This window comes from Bos indicus, chromosome 11 (assembly GCF_029378745.1).
Source record: "Bos indicus isolate NIAB-ARS_2022 breed Sahiwal x Tharparkar chromosome 11, NIAB-ARS_B.indTharparkar_mat_pri_1.0, whole genome shotgun sequence".
NCBI lineage: Eukaryota > Metazoa > Chordata > Mammalia > Artiodactyla > Bovidae > Bos > Bos indicus.
In genome coordinates, this window is record NC_091770.1 from 32,067,124 (window position 1) to 32,080,828 (window position 13,705).

At 37.2% G+C, this 13,705-nt stretch overlaps 1 protein-coding gene across 25 annotated transcripts in view; it reads right to left on the minus strand.

The window, feature by feature from the left end:
* Window positions 1-13,705, minus strand: part of NRXN1 (neurexin 1) — a 1,219,761-nt gene that overhangs the window by 58,510 nt on the left and 1,147,546 nt on the right. The window contains exon 1 of one of the 25 annotated variants that reach the window (XM_070798647.1): window positions 9,109-9,304. The exons of 23 other annotated variants lie outside the window; for them this stretch is intronic. In XM_070798647.1, coding sequence (XP_070654748.1) covers window positions 9,109-9,141 — 33 coding nt within the window. In that variant the 5' untranslated portion in view covers window positions 9,142-9,304. Of the gene's footprint in view, window positions 1-9,108; window positions 9,305-13,705 lie in introns of those variants that run through there. One more of the 25 variants, XM_070798646.1, reaches the window with a different exon arrangement.

Here is a 13,705-nt window from a genome sequence, read left to right on the forward strand (position 1 = left end):
AGTTTTGGAACACAAGGAGAAAACAGGCAGTACAAGCCACTTTTCCCTTGTTTTCACAGAATTGCTTGTTTTTGTGATGCACATACTGCAAAAATTTCCCTCATTTGTCAAGATGATGTCAAAACGAAAAGATGTTGTTCCTTCTATAGCATTTCCTATTGTTAGTTTTAAGGATTCCAAACCAATAATTATCTGAAATTTACAGGCCTTGCACACAGAGTGCTAAGAAGCCTCTAGATTCTTCACTATGGAAATAAAAAAGGAGATTTCCCTCTAATTAATGCTAGCCATCGCTGGAATTATTCTCCCACTAGTTTCAAAATGAACATTTCATAAGAAAACTCCAGATGCAGATTCATCTAAAAATTCAGGGGAGATGACTCAACAAAATGAAAAGCAGTCTATACTTTAAAACCACTTTTCTTTAAAAAACTTTTCTATTAAATGAAATTCACAATTATTCACACTCTAAAATCATAAAGTATTAGAGTTACAAAGCCCTCATCTCACAAATGGGGAAATCAAGTGTCAGATTTTAAATAGTTTTTCACTACACAGTAGCAGTAAAACTTTCTCTAGTGTAATGTCTTTACATAAACCTATTAAAGTAAAATGCTTTAAAATTGTATAAACTCCAAAAAATAACCTATTCACCAAGGGACATGTTGAATTTGAGGTGAACTGGGGCAGTCTGGTGGCTCAGATGGTAAAGCGTCTGCCTACAATGCAGGACACTGGGTTCAATCCCTGGGTCAGGAAGATCCCCTGGAGAAGGCAATTGCAACCCACTCCAGTACTCTTGCTGGAAAATCCCATGGATGGAGGAGTCTGGTAGGCTACAGCCCATGGGGTCGCAAAGAGTCAGACATGACTGAGCGACTTCACTTTAGTTAGCTTGCTGCTGCTGCTAAGTTGCTTCAGTCGTGTCCAACTCTGCGACCCCATGCATTTTAGTCCCCCATGCTCCTCTATCCATGGAATTCTCCAGGCAAGAACACTGGAGTGGGCCGCCATTCCCTTGTCCAGGGGAGCTTCTCCACCCAGGGGTCAAATCTGGGTCTCCGGCATTGCAGGTGGATTCTTCACCATCTGAGTCACCAGGGAAGCCAGAGGCAGCTGTAAGAATAGGTCTAGAATTCAGGAGACTGCTCTTTGCTGAGAATGCTAAAATTTCTCAAGGAAACCGAGAAAGAAAAAGAGAGTCTGTGACCAACTTCAAAATAAAACTGACACTGATAAGGGTGGGAAGAAAAAAAATTGTTTTCCTCCTAAAATATTTGACTGAATGTTTCTTAGCAGAAATTCTGGATAGCCCAGTGGGAAGAAATCTCTTAGGTATTTGTGGAAATAAAACCAAATGATGTCAAATTTTCCAAAAGTCATTTGATGCCACTCAGTGGCATATATGACACAAAAATTCTAAAAAAGAAACCATTTCTCAAAGGGCATACTGAATGTTAATTCCTCAGCATTGACAGAGGTACAAAGCTTACGTAAGACGCTAATGTTTGGGGAAGCTGGATGAAGAGTGACCTCTCTTTAAATATTATTATACCATTTCTATAAATTTAAATCACTGCAAATTAAATAATTTATTTCAAAACTAAAATATAAAAGAATCATATTGATTTGATCAACTTATATATAAGTTGGTAAAACTGATAATTATAAAATATTTATCTTTGAAAACAGATACAGATGCATTCATAAAGGAAAAGAATATAATTACAACCATAAAAAAGTAACCTATGAATTCTTTACTTTTGCAGTATTTACAGACACAAAATATATATTATCCTAATTTGAATGACATCCTTAGAAATGATCTTTCACTATAGACTTTCAAATAAACTGAGCATATACATTTTTACTTCATCTCATCATTTTAAACCTTCAACCCTCTTCCTAAAGAAGTACAAAGGGTTGATGCATCATTTAGGGAATTGTTAAGGCAGAAAGAGAGGTTAAAGTCAGTGTTTATTTTGTTATTGCATCAGCAATCTCCTGTTTAAAATGACCACATTTATTGCAACTAAAGTCAAGTATCAGGCTATTTGAACAGCTAGGAAGACAGGAATCTTAGAAACTTTTGTTGCATGACTCCAGTCACCTGAGCTTACTGGCTCTAGCTTGAGATTTTGAAAAATAATCAAAACTATTCATTTTGATATTTTATACCTAAGGTTATTATTTCAGTCAGTTCTAATGAATGGTTCATCAAGTTTCCCATTAATTATTCATTATATTTTAAACTACTTACTGAGAAAGTGATAATATTGATAGTAACTCAGTAACAGAGTAGACTACATAATTATCACTTATTCAAAATTGCTCCAATCTATGCCAGACCTTTGCTTCCTGCCTATTCTCACCCACGTTCTATTTTCTTTTGGTGGGGGCCCTTCAAAAAGAAAATAGAGTCAAAGAAGTAGAATTAGGCATACTGAAAATTATTACTGGAGTAACTTACAGTTACACTCATTTATACCCTAGCGGTCTGAGATAATTATACTTAATCTGAAGTGTCTAATTACTATTGGAAAAATGACTCAATATTTTAAGTCATCCCACCAGTAAAAGGAAATCAATTTCTTATTTTTTAAAGGAAAACTTTTAGCAGCAATGCATAATTTTAACAAATTAAGAAAAACAGACATACTATATATGCAGGTGATTTTTAACTAAAAATTTGTACACATTTTATATTACTTTTATTATTCATAAAACATGAAAACTGGCTTTTAAGAAATCAATATGCTATCCCGAGAAGATGTAGAACAGGAAACAGTCACCTTGACTGATTTTGAGACAAGCTACTTGGGATCTTGCTTTATACTCCAACACCCTCAGTGCCCTAAACACCACTTCAGAGGCTGGTACTGGTATTACAGGATGTGTAGCCCACTGAATTAGACTTGATTAAGTGTTACCTTTTATGACTGGCTAACTCAGGCTGCTCAAACAAATTCAGAGAAGACGCAGCAGAAAAACATCAGTGCATCTACTTAGCTCATAGTGAACACTCCTTTCTTCAAACCACCATGAAGTGTGTAATAGATGCTCAGCAAAAGTGTGTTCACTATTTGAGATGATAGGGTAAAACTGTTCAGCCTTCAGTACTCCTCTAGTTTTATATGTGTTTGTCTTTTCTCTTCAGCTGGACTTTCAAGTTAGGAAGTATCTTACTTTCCTTTGAAGTCACCATCGACGTTAAGCAGAGCTCTGGTAGGAAGTGAAGTGAAGTGAATGTCTGACTCTTTGCGACCACATGGACTGTAGCCTACCAGGCTCCTCTGTTCATGGAATTTTCCAGGCCAGAACACTGGAGTGGGTAGCTGTTCCCTTCTCCAGGGTATCTTCCCAACACAGGGATGGAATTCAGGTGTCCCGCATTGCAGGTGGATTCTTTACCATTTGAGCCACCAGGGAGTTCTAGTATAGCTCAATCAGTAGATATTTTTTCACATCTTAACTACTAAATGAACAAAAACACACTGAAGTAGTGCTTAGTAACTGCTTATAAATTATAAATTTAAGCATTGTGGAAAGAGATGGTATACTTCCTGAAGGCATAAGAAAACTCTAGGCAAACCCAAGAGTAGCTTATTACCCCCAAATTTCTAGTTTTTCATATGTCTTCTTGAAACCTATTAGTTCAGTTCAGTTCAGTTGCTCAGTCCTGTCCGACTCTTTGCGACCCCATGAATCACAGCACGCCAGGCCCCCTGTCCATCACCAACTCCCGGAGTTCACCCAGACTCACGTCCATCAAGTGAGTGATGCCATCCAGCCATCTCATCCTCTGTCGTCCCCTTCTCCTCCTGCCCCCAATCCCTCCCAGCATCAGAGTCTTTTCCAATGAGTCAACTCTTCGCATGAGGTGGCCAAAGTAGTGGAGTTTCAGCTTTAGCATCAGTCCTTCCAAAGAAATCCCAGGGCTGATCTCCTTCAGAGAAACCTATTATGTATCAGCTAAATATTTAGCAGTGTTTTAAAGCAGACACATACATACACTACATTCAACTCTGAAAATATTGTAGTCCTACTACAAACCCAGTGGATAGGCGATCCACTCAAATCTAAATGAGCTAATTGAAAGAAGTCACAGCACATGACTGAAAACAATGATTTTTCAGCCCAAGGGAGGTTAAGTGGTCTAGAAAACACATCTAGTCATGCAATATAATTCATTATGTAGGTTGTCCACACCTGGGTCACTGAGAATTGATTCCTGGGGCTATACCTCTATGACTCCAAAATAAGGAGCTTCAAAACACATCAAAATTCTATGTACAATTTTGGATTTCACAATAAAATAGTAGTGTTCAGAAGTCATAAAGGTAGTCTTAGTCATATACATCCTTTATTATATATACACAGTATTATATATTTTGTATATATAATAGCTTTTCATTATAAGAAAAATCCTTTCCCTGGATGACTGACTGGGACAGCATTGTCTTTGAAGCTGTAGTGAAAGTGAAAGTCACTCAGTTGTGTCTGACACTTTGTGACCGCATGAACTATACACCCATTGAATTCTCCAGGCCAGGATACTGGAGTGGGTAGACTTTTCCTTCTCCAGGGAATCTTCCCAATCCAGGGATCAAACCCAGGTCTCCTGCATCATAGGCAGATTCTTTACCAGCTGAGCCACAAGGGAAGCCTAAGAATACTGGAGTGGGTAGCCTATCCTTTCTCCAACAGATCTTCCCCACCCAGGAGTTGAAGCAGGGTCTCCTGCATTGCAGGTGGATTCTTTACCAATTGAGCTATCAGGGAAGCCCTTGAAGCTGTAGTAGAGTTTTTAATTTGAAATATGTGAAGAGGTTGGACAAGTGAAGACGTTTGTCCACAGACCTAAACAACCGTCCCATGCCACCTATGAATTTACCAGTAGATCTAGAGTGTGAGGTTCTGTAATTATAATTTGGTCTGAAATATGCTTAGAGTCAAGACTGTGGTCCCGTTATGCTTAAATAAAAAATCATGAAAACAGACATGATAGCACACAGACTTCAAGAAGGATGACTTCCGAGGATTGATTGCTTTTGGTTCCCTAAATAATATACAAGTCATTCCCACCATTACATGCAGTTTTTGTCTTTTAAAGTAAGGAATACTTAAGGTAATAAAGCCTTTTACATTTATTCATGGGAAAATAGTAAGAAAACTTTCTGAGCCTTGTTTTGTTATCAGGAAAACAATTTGTGGCTTAATCTGCAGTCTCTCTCTCTCTCTCTATATATATATTTTTTTTTTTCCCACAACAATGAAAATAAAAATATATAACTGGTTTTGATCTTTTTGGTGAAGGGTAGTTCTCAGATAGTTTCCACTGTATAATCAAGTGAATTCAAATGAGGGTAAAAATTTGAGGGTCAAATGGAAAGAAAGTGTGTAGCGGTAATCACACATACTTCATGACACAGAACTACAAAACTAGCAAAGCTCTTTTATATATTTTTGCTTTTTCATGGTTATTATTTAGTTTGGACTCAAGCTGTCTTAATTTTCTATGAGACACTAGAGATGCCCATGAGTTTTTTATCTGCGTGTGGCTTTCCCCAATTATTCTGTATACTGGAAATTGCCTATCTACTTGATAATGTGCTTGGCTCCATTCTCTGTGTTACAGTAATGAGGGAAGGGAGCCTTCAGGAGAGTCAAGTATCAACAATCAACTAAATGTAAATAAGATGGCAGAAAGTAAAATCTATCTTTCTGGGTCAATGTGGTAACCTTAGTAGAAATCAGTAACATTCAAAGACTAAATATACACAAAAAGGCACAAGCAGAACTTGGGGTCATTATATTCTGCTGAATTTATATATAGTTTATTATTTCTGTTTAGTAATAGAGGTCTGGAACAAATGGCATTTGAGTCCAAAAATGACAGTTAAAACAGCAGAGGAAAAAAGAACTAAGAGTATAGGAAATGGAAAGTAAAAAATAAGACTGAATAAAAGATACCACTTGGGTCTAAGTATAATTAACTGTTCACTAACTCTGTTCACCTATGAATTACGCTGGTGCTCATAGCACTGGAATTAAGACCACCTATTTTGACAAGGCAAAATCTTGTTTCAAATGTGTTATTTTCCAAATGGGCAGAGTATAAACTTAGTTCTTGAAACATTTAAATTTAATATAGACAAAGACTGAAAGTCCTTGGCTACACGCATTATTTTCCCATTTGAAAAAGGGCTTCTCCCACCAATTAGCATTCTGCCTACTGCATCGATCATATAGTTAATTGATTGCTCTTGTAGTTTATAAATGCACCCAGATGCTGTGGGGTGATCACATTCTGTAAATTAAAGGAGCATATGGAAGGCATGCAGACAGTAACATTTCATCATAACTACCCAAAACATCCTTAATATGCAATGCTACATCACTAATTACTTTGTAACTATGTAAGCATTTCCTGGTTAATGTCTTGGTGAGAAATTTGCTTGGCAGTTGAGCCCAAATGCTATTGTGACCAAACATTTAATACCACTTTAGGGCTCTTCTAGTTTTATTCCACAGAAAGAGAATGGGCCTGTCGGCCTATTCCTGATGCTATTCAGTTGTTAAGCCTTTTTTTGACTCTTTGCGACCCCATGGACTATAGCCCACTAGGCTCCTCTGTCCATGGGATTTCCAGGCAAGATACAGGAGTGGGTTGCCATTTCCTTCTCCAGGGGATCTTCTGACCCAGGGATCGAGCCCATCTCTCCTACATTGGCAGGTGGATTCTTTACCACTGAACCACATGAGGAAGCCCTTCTCAGCCTATTAGGCCACCTTGATTGGACAAAGTAATTGAAAATATTTATTCTTTAACACTGGGTTATCTTGCTTAATGAACACGAGTCAACACTCCAAAATATAAATATCCATTCAAAGATCTATCTGTAGACAATATTTTTTCCTAAGAATGTTAGAGGGAATTTGCCAATGAGAATTTTGCTGCTTAGTGGACTCTTTTTAATTTTGAAAAATAAGGCATGGAGGAAAAGGACTGGAGAAAGTATAAGAAATTGGCTTCATTTGTTAACTCTAGGAAAATCAATATAATTTGAGTAAATTATTTTAAATGTATCCCAGGATATTAAAGGTAAAGATTTTCATTACTTTAGGGCATTAATAATTCCTTGCCAAGCCAAGTTTCAAAAAGCAGTCAAAAGAGACATGCAACATGGCAAAACTTTCAGAAAATGGAAATTCTCTCCATACACAAGGTCCACCAGCCAAATGCAAGAGGTGTATACGTAAACTTTTAAAAGCTGTTTTTCACGGGCACATGTTGACTGCGTTAACTTGGTAAAATTCAGTTTTACTTAGGACTGGGGAATTGTGTCTGGATTCACCTTAGGATTTTGAAATAATCATTAAAATAATAGAATTCATAAGTAAATTCATTTTTTATGCTTTCTCAATCCTATGACACTTCTGGGCGAAGACTATGACCAATTTTCTGGGCTTCATTGATGCTGAGTCATTAAGTTGATTGTAGAATTTGAAATAGACATTGGTCAAGCCCTGAGACTTCATGATAAAATCAACAAGTACTTAAATAAAACATTCAAAGTTATTCTAGAAATTAATGTGTATTTATGAGCCAGAAGTAAAATAACAGATTAGTCAGCATGAGCTCCTTATGTTTTCAGAATTGAAAACTTACTTAGGGAAAAAGTCAATAAGCCTTATTGATGATTGAATTGTTACAATCTGAAAATAAGTTTAGTAGTTACTGCCTTATTTATATTTTTAATACTACAAACTCATATAACATGACAACTAAATTTAAATTTTTTCCTACTTCTCCTGAATATGACAAAGAGGAAAAGATTACAAACAACAACAAATAACACACCATTTATAATCTGGCAAAGTACCTTCTATTCATGGAACTTCTTTCCTAATCTATGAAAAATAGTTGTCACAACAGACATGACTTTCTCATAATTAAAGGAGGATGCAATCAGAAGTTACTTTGGAAAGGGAGGCCAGGCTTCCTTCACTATTAAGCCAACTCCTCCCCTCCCCCTCCTCCCTCCCCTTTCCTGAGATTCACTCCCTTCTGTTCTCCATCTGCTCCGCCCCCACCTATTGTCTCTACTCCCTGCCAAGCATGCCAATCCCATCTGGTCCTACTCTTGCTTCTGCTGGCTCTAATTCCCATGGGCCTAGGAAACAGTTCAATGCCAAGGCTTTTCTCCTCTTCAGGAGAATAAGGATAGCTAGGAGACTATCAAACAATTAGCCAAAGAATTCACACACATGAACAGGCACATAATGTCTCAAATACACAATTCTCTCCTAGGCTAAAATTTAAAAATGTTTCTAATTCTCTTATCTCAGATTCATTTTTAAAAATTGAAATCGTCCTATCTCTGAAATAATCACAATTTATATTTCAAAAATACAAACATTTTCATTAATCCCAGATATGCATTTTTTCAGTAAGCAGAAATAATTAGTGTAAATAAATGTTACTCAAATCTTACCATCATGAAATATTTCCATTAATTAATCAGATTTAATAATCACTAATACATTTTCTGCTGCATTAAACATACACTTAATTCACACATTCCACCTTCATGACTTCTCAACGAAAATCCACTCTGCCGCAAAAGCATGCATGGTCAGAATCTAAGCATATTTAGGCAAAATTATTATCAAGTCATTAACAATAATAAAGCAGTCTGGCGAGTATTGAAAGCAGCTTTTATTCATGCTTTTACTCGAACCAACTTAATACATATATACATATATAGAAACACACACACACACAATTTTCGGTTGTTTCTGCCACAAGCATGCTCAAAAACCTCTGAAGCTCACAGAAAGCAGCAAACAAAAGTATAAGCAACCATGCTCAGGGTTTAAGGACATTTAAAAATTTAAAACAACCTTTCTACATTTCCTATAGAGCATGCATAAATTTGACATGCAATTCCAAGAAGAAACATTTTAATATAAATATTAAAATTAGTTTATCCAAAAGAGTTTATTCTTAGTTTCATTATTATTGTTCTCAGCTTCTGGTATCTTAAACCCTGCATGCTGCAGTTCTAAGCTGTGCTGAGCACCGGCTGTGATAGAAGAAGCTACCTGCGAGTTTTCACAGTGCCATCTCATATCCATGTCTGTCTGGCTACCCTGCGTGCTTAGAGCTTTTTTCTTAATTCTTAATGGAAATCCTAGGAAATTTAGTCCATCCTCTGAAATCAATACTGGTGACAGGAGAGCTCCCTGACTCAGTGGGAGATCAAAATGATAAATTGCCTGCGCATCAGCCTGGCCTATCAGTGCCCTGCACACAGATGGGCGAGAAAAGACACAGAAAAGGCTCTATCAGTCACGTGTCACCAATGAGCCAATGGCTGACGAGCTGCTGCAGGAAGGGATGCTGCAGTTCCGTCTGCAGTTGACGAGGCTGTTGGTACACAGCCCACAACCCGCGCCCCGCTCAAAAAGTCTAGGCAGTTGCTGCTGTTGAATTTGCTCCCTGGCTGTGAATGCATACGGAAACCGACATCCCCCTAAACCCCTGACCTAAATAAAGACCTATTTTCATGCACGGGAATTTTTCTCTGTATTACTTTGTAATCCAATGTGATAGCCCATCAGAAAGAAAACTACTTTTTAACATCCCAACCCTTAAACTTCTCTTATGTGCTTTCCTTCAGCTGATCATCACGTTTTCACCTAATATTAAATTAGAAGCCTTAAACTGCAATTAGCATGCAAACCTCCTAACAGAATCAGCTCAAAGCTTTATAATTGTAATTATAATTTTATTTCCAAGTTAATGAATGGCATTTTTTGAATGCCCTGTATATAATGAGTATTTTTATGGGATAATTTTGCAATGGCAATTATGCAATATTAAGAAGTAGATTACTATGCTTTTTTTTTTTTTTGCCAGAGTTGTTTCTCTTTAAAGACGATTTAAGTCCCAATAAATATGCCATTTTATTGACCATTAAAAATAAAAACAAGCACCAAAGAATGTATATCCTGCTTCCCAAAGAAAATCAAATGAGTTATCCAGCGTTGGAAATACATACTTATTTTTTGCCTTTCCTCTAAAATTTAAAATAATTCTTTCATAAACAGAGCCTCCACATCTGGAATACCATATGGAAATATATCCCCAATACATCTGCATTTATTGATCATTCTATAATAGCAGACATATTGCACAGTTGAAGGTAACTGAGCTGAGTGTATCCTGTCTGATAGGAAGGTTTTAAGTGGCGAGACTATCGTGTGTTTCAAATGGCAGTATCATGGAGATATTTTTTAAAAGTCCAAAAGAAACACTGAATGATCTTCAGGAATAACATTTATATCAGAAAGAGTACCTAGGGCACATCTATTGTTTTTTATGGCCCAGTTATTATTATCTCCTGGCATTGTCAAGGACTAATTCTAACTGCTTTCAGAGTCATGCAAAACTACTTAGAAAAAATATCTGAGAATAAATTCCGATAGGTGAGCCATAAGAAAAATTGCTACTGAGGTTTAGAATGCTGAAATTTCACAGCTCATTTTGTCTTGTCAACTATTTTTTAAACTCATCCTTTTGAAAGACTTGGATTCTGTCAAGATTTTTTTTCTTTGGGCCAATTCCTTTCCTCTCATTCCTTTATTCAATGTTGTCTATTAGAAAAGAATACAACATTTTAAAAATTCTTTAAAACATACATCATTTTCTGCCCATTCTATCAATTTGGCCTATTTATTAAATAATATAAACCTCAACAGTCAAACTTTATTCTTTTAAAAGAAAAGATGAAGGCTCAGAGTACTTATCAAAAAGAAAACAAGAATGAAACACTGACATGAAGACATGAAACCTATTTATTGAACTATTGTAATAGCCCTAAACTAGAAGCCACCTATTTATCAATAATGAACTGAGGAGATAAATTACAGTTTTACGGTCAGACAGTCTGTAGCTGTAAAATAGAATGTGGTAAATTCAAACATGTGTATATGAAGAGACCTCTAAGATGTATTGCTACATAAAACAAAAATTAAAGGTACAAATTCAAAATTGTTTAAAGGCTATACACACTAAACACACACATTTATACATGCAAATACAAAGCTGCATATGCAGAGGAAATTTCTGCAAGGACATAAAAGTATCAGTTAATAGTGGTTAAATCTGAGAAGTGTTGAGTTTAAAGGTGGGACCTGGCATAGTTCTAATAGGTTTTGTACATCTTAAAATCCAAATCTATGTGTTACTTTTCTAATTCAAAATTAATTAATGTTAAGTGATGGCATTCATGTTCGTTTAGATTTAAAAGGATTGATTGGGATTTCCTGGTGGTCCAGTGGCTGGAACTCCAGGCTTTCAATGCAGGGTGCTTGGGTTTGATTCCTGGTCAGGGAACTAGATCCTGGTGTCTCGACTAAAGGGTTTGCGTGTGCGACTATAAAGATCCTCTATGCTGCAAGTAAGACTAGTGAGGCCAAATAAATAAATAAAATATTTTTTAAAAGGACGAGATTGGTAGATGTTTTAAGCTAAAATACTGAAGGGAAAGGAGGAGAGACAGAAGGAAGGTGGCCTGGGTTTTGGCATGCAAAGAAAATTTGGTAGATAACGGGCAAGAAGAGAGCTGCTAGGTATAAGTTCTGGCAGGCTTAGCCAAAGACTTCCACGTCCCATATTATCTTCTAGGGCTTTCATCTCTAAATGCAAACAGCAAAACAACCTTACATGGGTTAAAGCCTTTATAACTTCCAGTGACAATTCACTGAAATTATCTCTTGATTCTTAGAAGTAGGAATGTGAAAGAATGAGAAATACACGATTTGGATAATTACCTGAATTTGGGTGAACTGACTCTTCCAAATTTAGTTTTCTCAGCAGGATGAAATTGGCAAGAAGCGGTAGAGTTAAACTTGAATCTTAATTTAGGATATTGTTTACTGCTGCTTTAAAAGGAAGGTAATGTTCATGTTTTTATCAATAAATGGTGTAGGGTTAAAGACAAGATGAAATCCATTTTCTTCTATTTCCTCCCGGGCACAAACTTATCTTATCCCCAAACCAGAACCTGCCTTATAGATTCTATTTTTGACTCATTAGTTGTAGTTATTCAGATTTCTATAAATTTAAGAGATATAAACATTAAAAAATGAATTGGCCAGATTAAGTCAAAAGTTTATAATATGCATTATTAAAGGATTTTTTTTTGTTGTTTGTTTTACACCAAATTATTCTAAATCAATGGTTTATGGGGATGGTTTTTATCCCAGGGGAACATCTGATAATGTATGGAAACACTTCTAGTTGTCACAACTAGAGGAGGTGTTACCAGCACCTAGTGGGTTTTAGCTAAAGATGCTGCTTATCATCTTAAAACATACAGCCCCTACATCAAAGAGTTATGTGGCCCCAGATGTCTACAGTACCAAGACTGAGAAACCATGCTCTAACCAGCAGGCTTTTTATTCACAAAGAGGTTAAAAAAGTATTTTGTATACATCGTAATGAGATGAGAAAGAGAAGATAACTGTGGACAACACCCTGAGTCACTCCAAAATTAGGAAGTCATGGAAAAGAAACAGCAAATAAGGATAGGGATAGAAGAAAAATCAGTGTGGGGACCTGAAAACCTGTGATAAACAAATGTATCAGAAAAACATTCAAATTGCTTAGATGCTATTAATAGGCCAAGTAATCCATTCTCCACGGAAGTTTCATTTAAATAAAGGATCTGAGAAATTAATCTCATTGAAATTAACAATATGAAAGACTTGAGGTCCCTAGTCCTCTTTCTATTTGAATTCTTATAGATGTGGCCAGGAAATGTAATATCTACAGGGATCACAGGAGGGCTCTTTGAAGGAATATGTGAAGGGGAGGGATTTTGGTGACCTTCAAATTATACTTCTTAGGCTACTTATGGTTTTAGGTTACTTCAGAGTCACCTCATGCGAAGAGTTGACTCATTGGAAAAGATCCTGATGCTGGGAGGGATTGGGGGCAGGAGGAGAAGGGGACGACAGAGGATGAGACGGCTGGATGGCATCACCGACTCGATGGACGTGAGTCTGAGTGAACTCCGGGAGTTGGTGATGGACAGGGAGGCCTGGCGTGCTGTGATTCATGGGGTCGCAAAGAGTCGGACACGATTGAGCGACTGAACTGAATTGAATTGAGAGTCCACAAAGTTAGACTTGTAAACAAATGAGTGAATGCAGATCCCCTGGAGAAAGGAATGGCTACCCATTCCAGTACTCTTGCCTGGAGAATTCCACGGACACAGGAGCCTGGTAGGCTATAATACATGGAGTCGCAAAGAGTTGGACACAGTTGAGCAACTAACATTATTCACGACCCCCATCATAGCTTTCAGAGGAGGCAGAGTTCTGCTGTTCCCTCTAGGAAGGGGGTTAGTAGTTCTTTTCTTCGGACTCTCACCCAGTCTTTCTATCCACAGATATAGGTTCTAGCAACACAATTTCTCAGGACCAGCATCAGGCACTTTCCCTCCATGACTCCTGTCATGCCAATCTCCACACCTGGCCAAGCCTGTGGCATTCAGGGTCAGTGCAGCAGAGCTGAGATACGAGGCCACCTGGAACACTATGGCACTGGAGCAGCTTCAAGCCAAATGAATGCTCTTTGTAAGAGGGAAACATTGCAGGAAAGCAGGAGAGAGACAGAAAGGAGGAGAGAGGG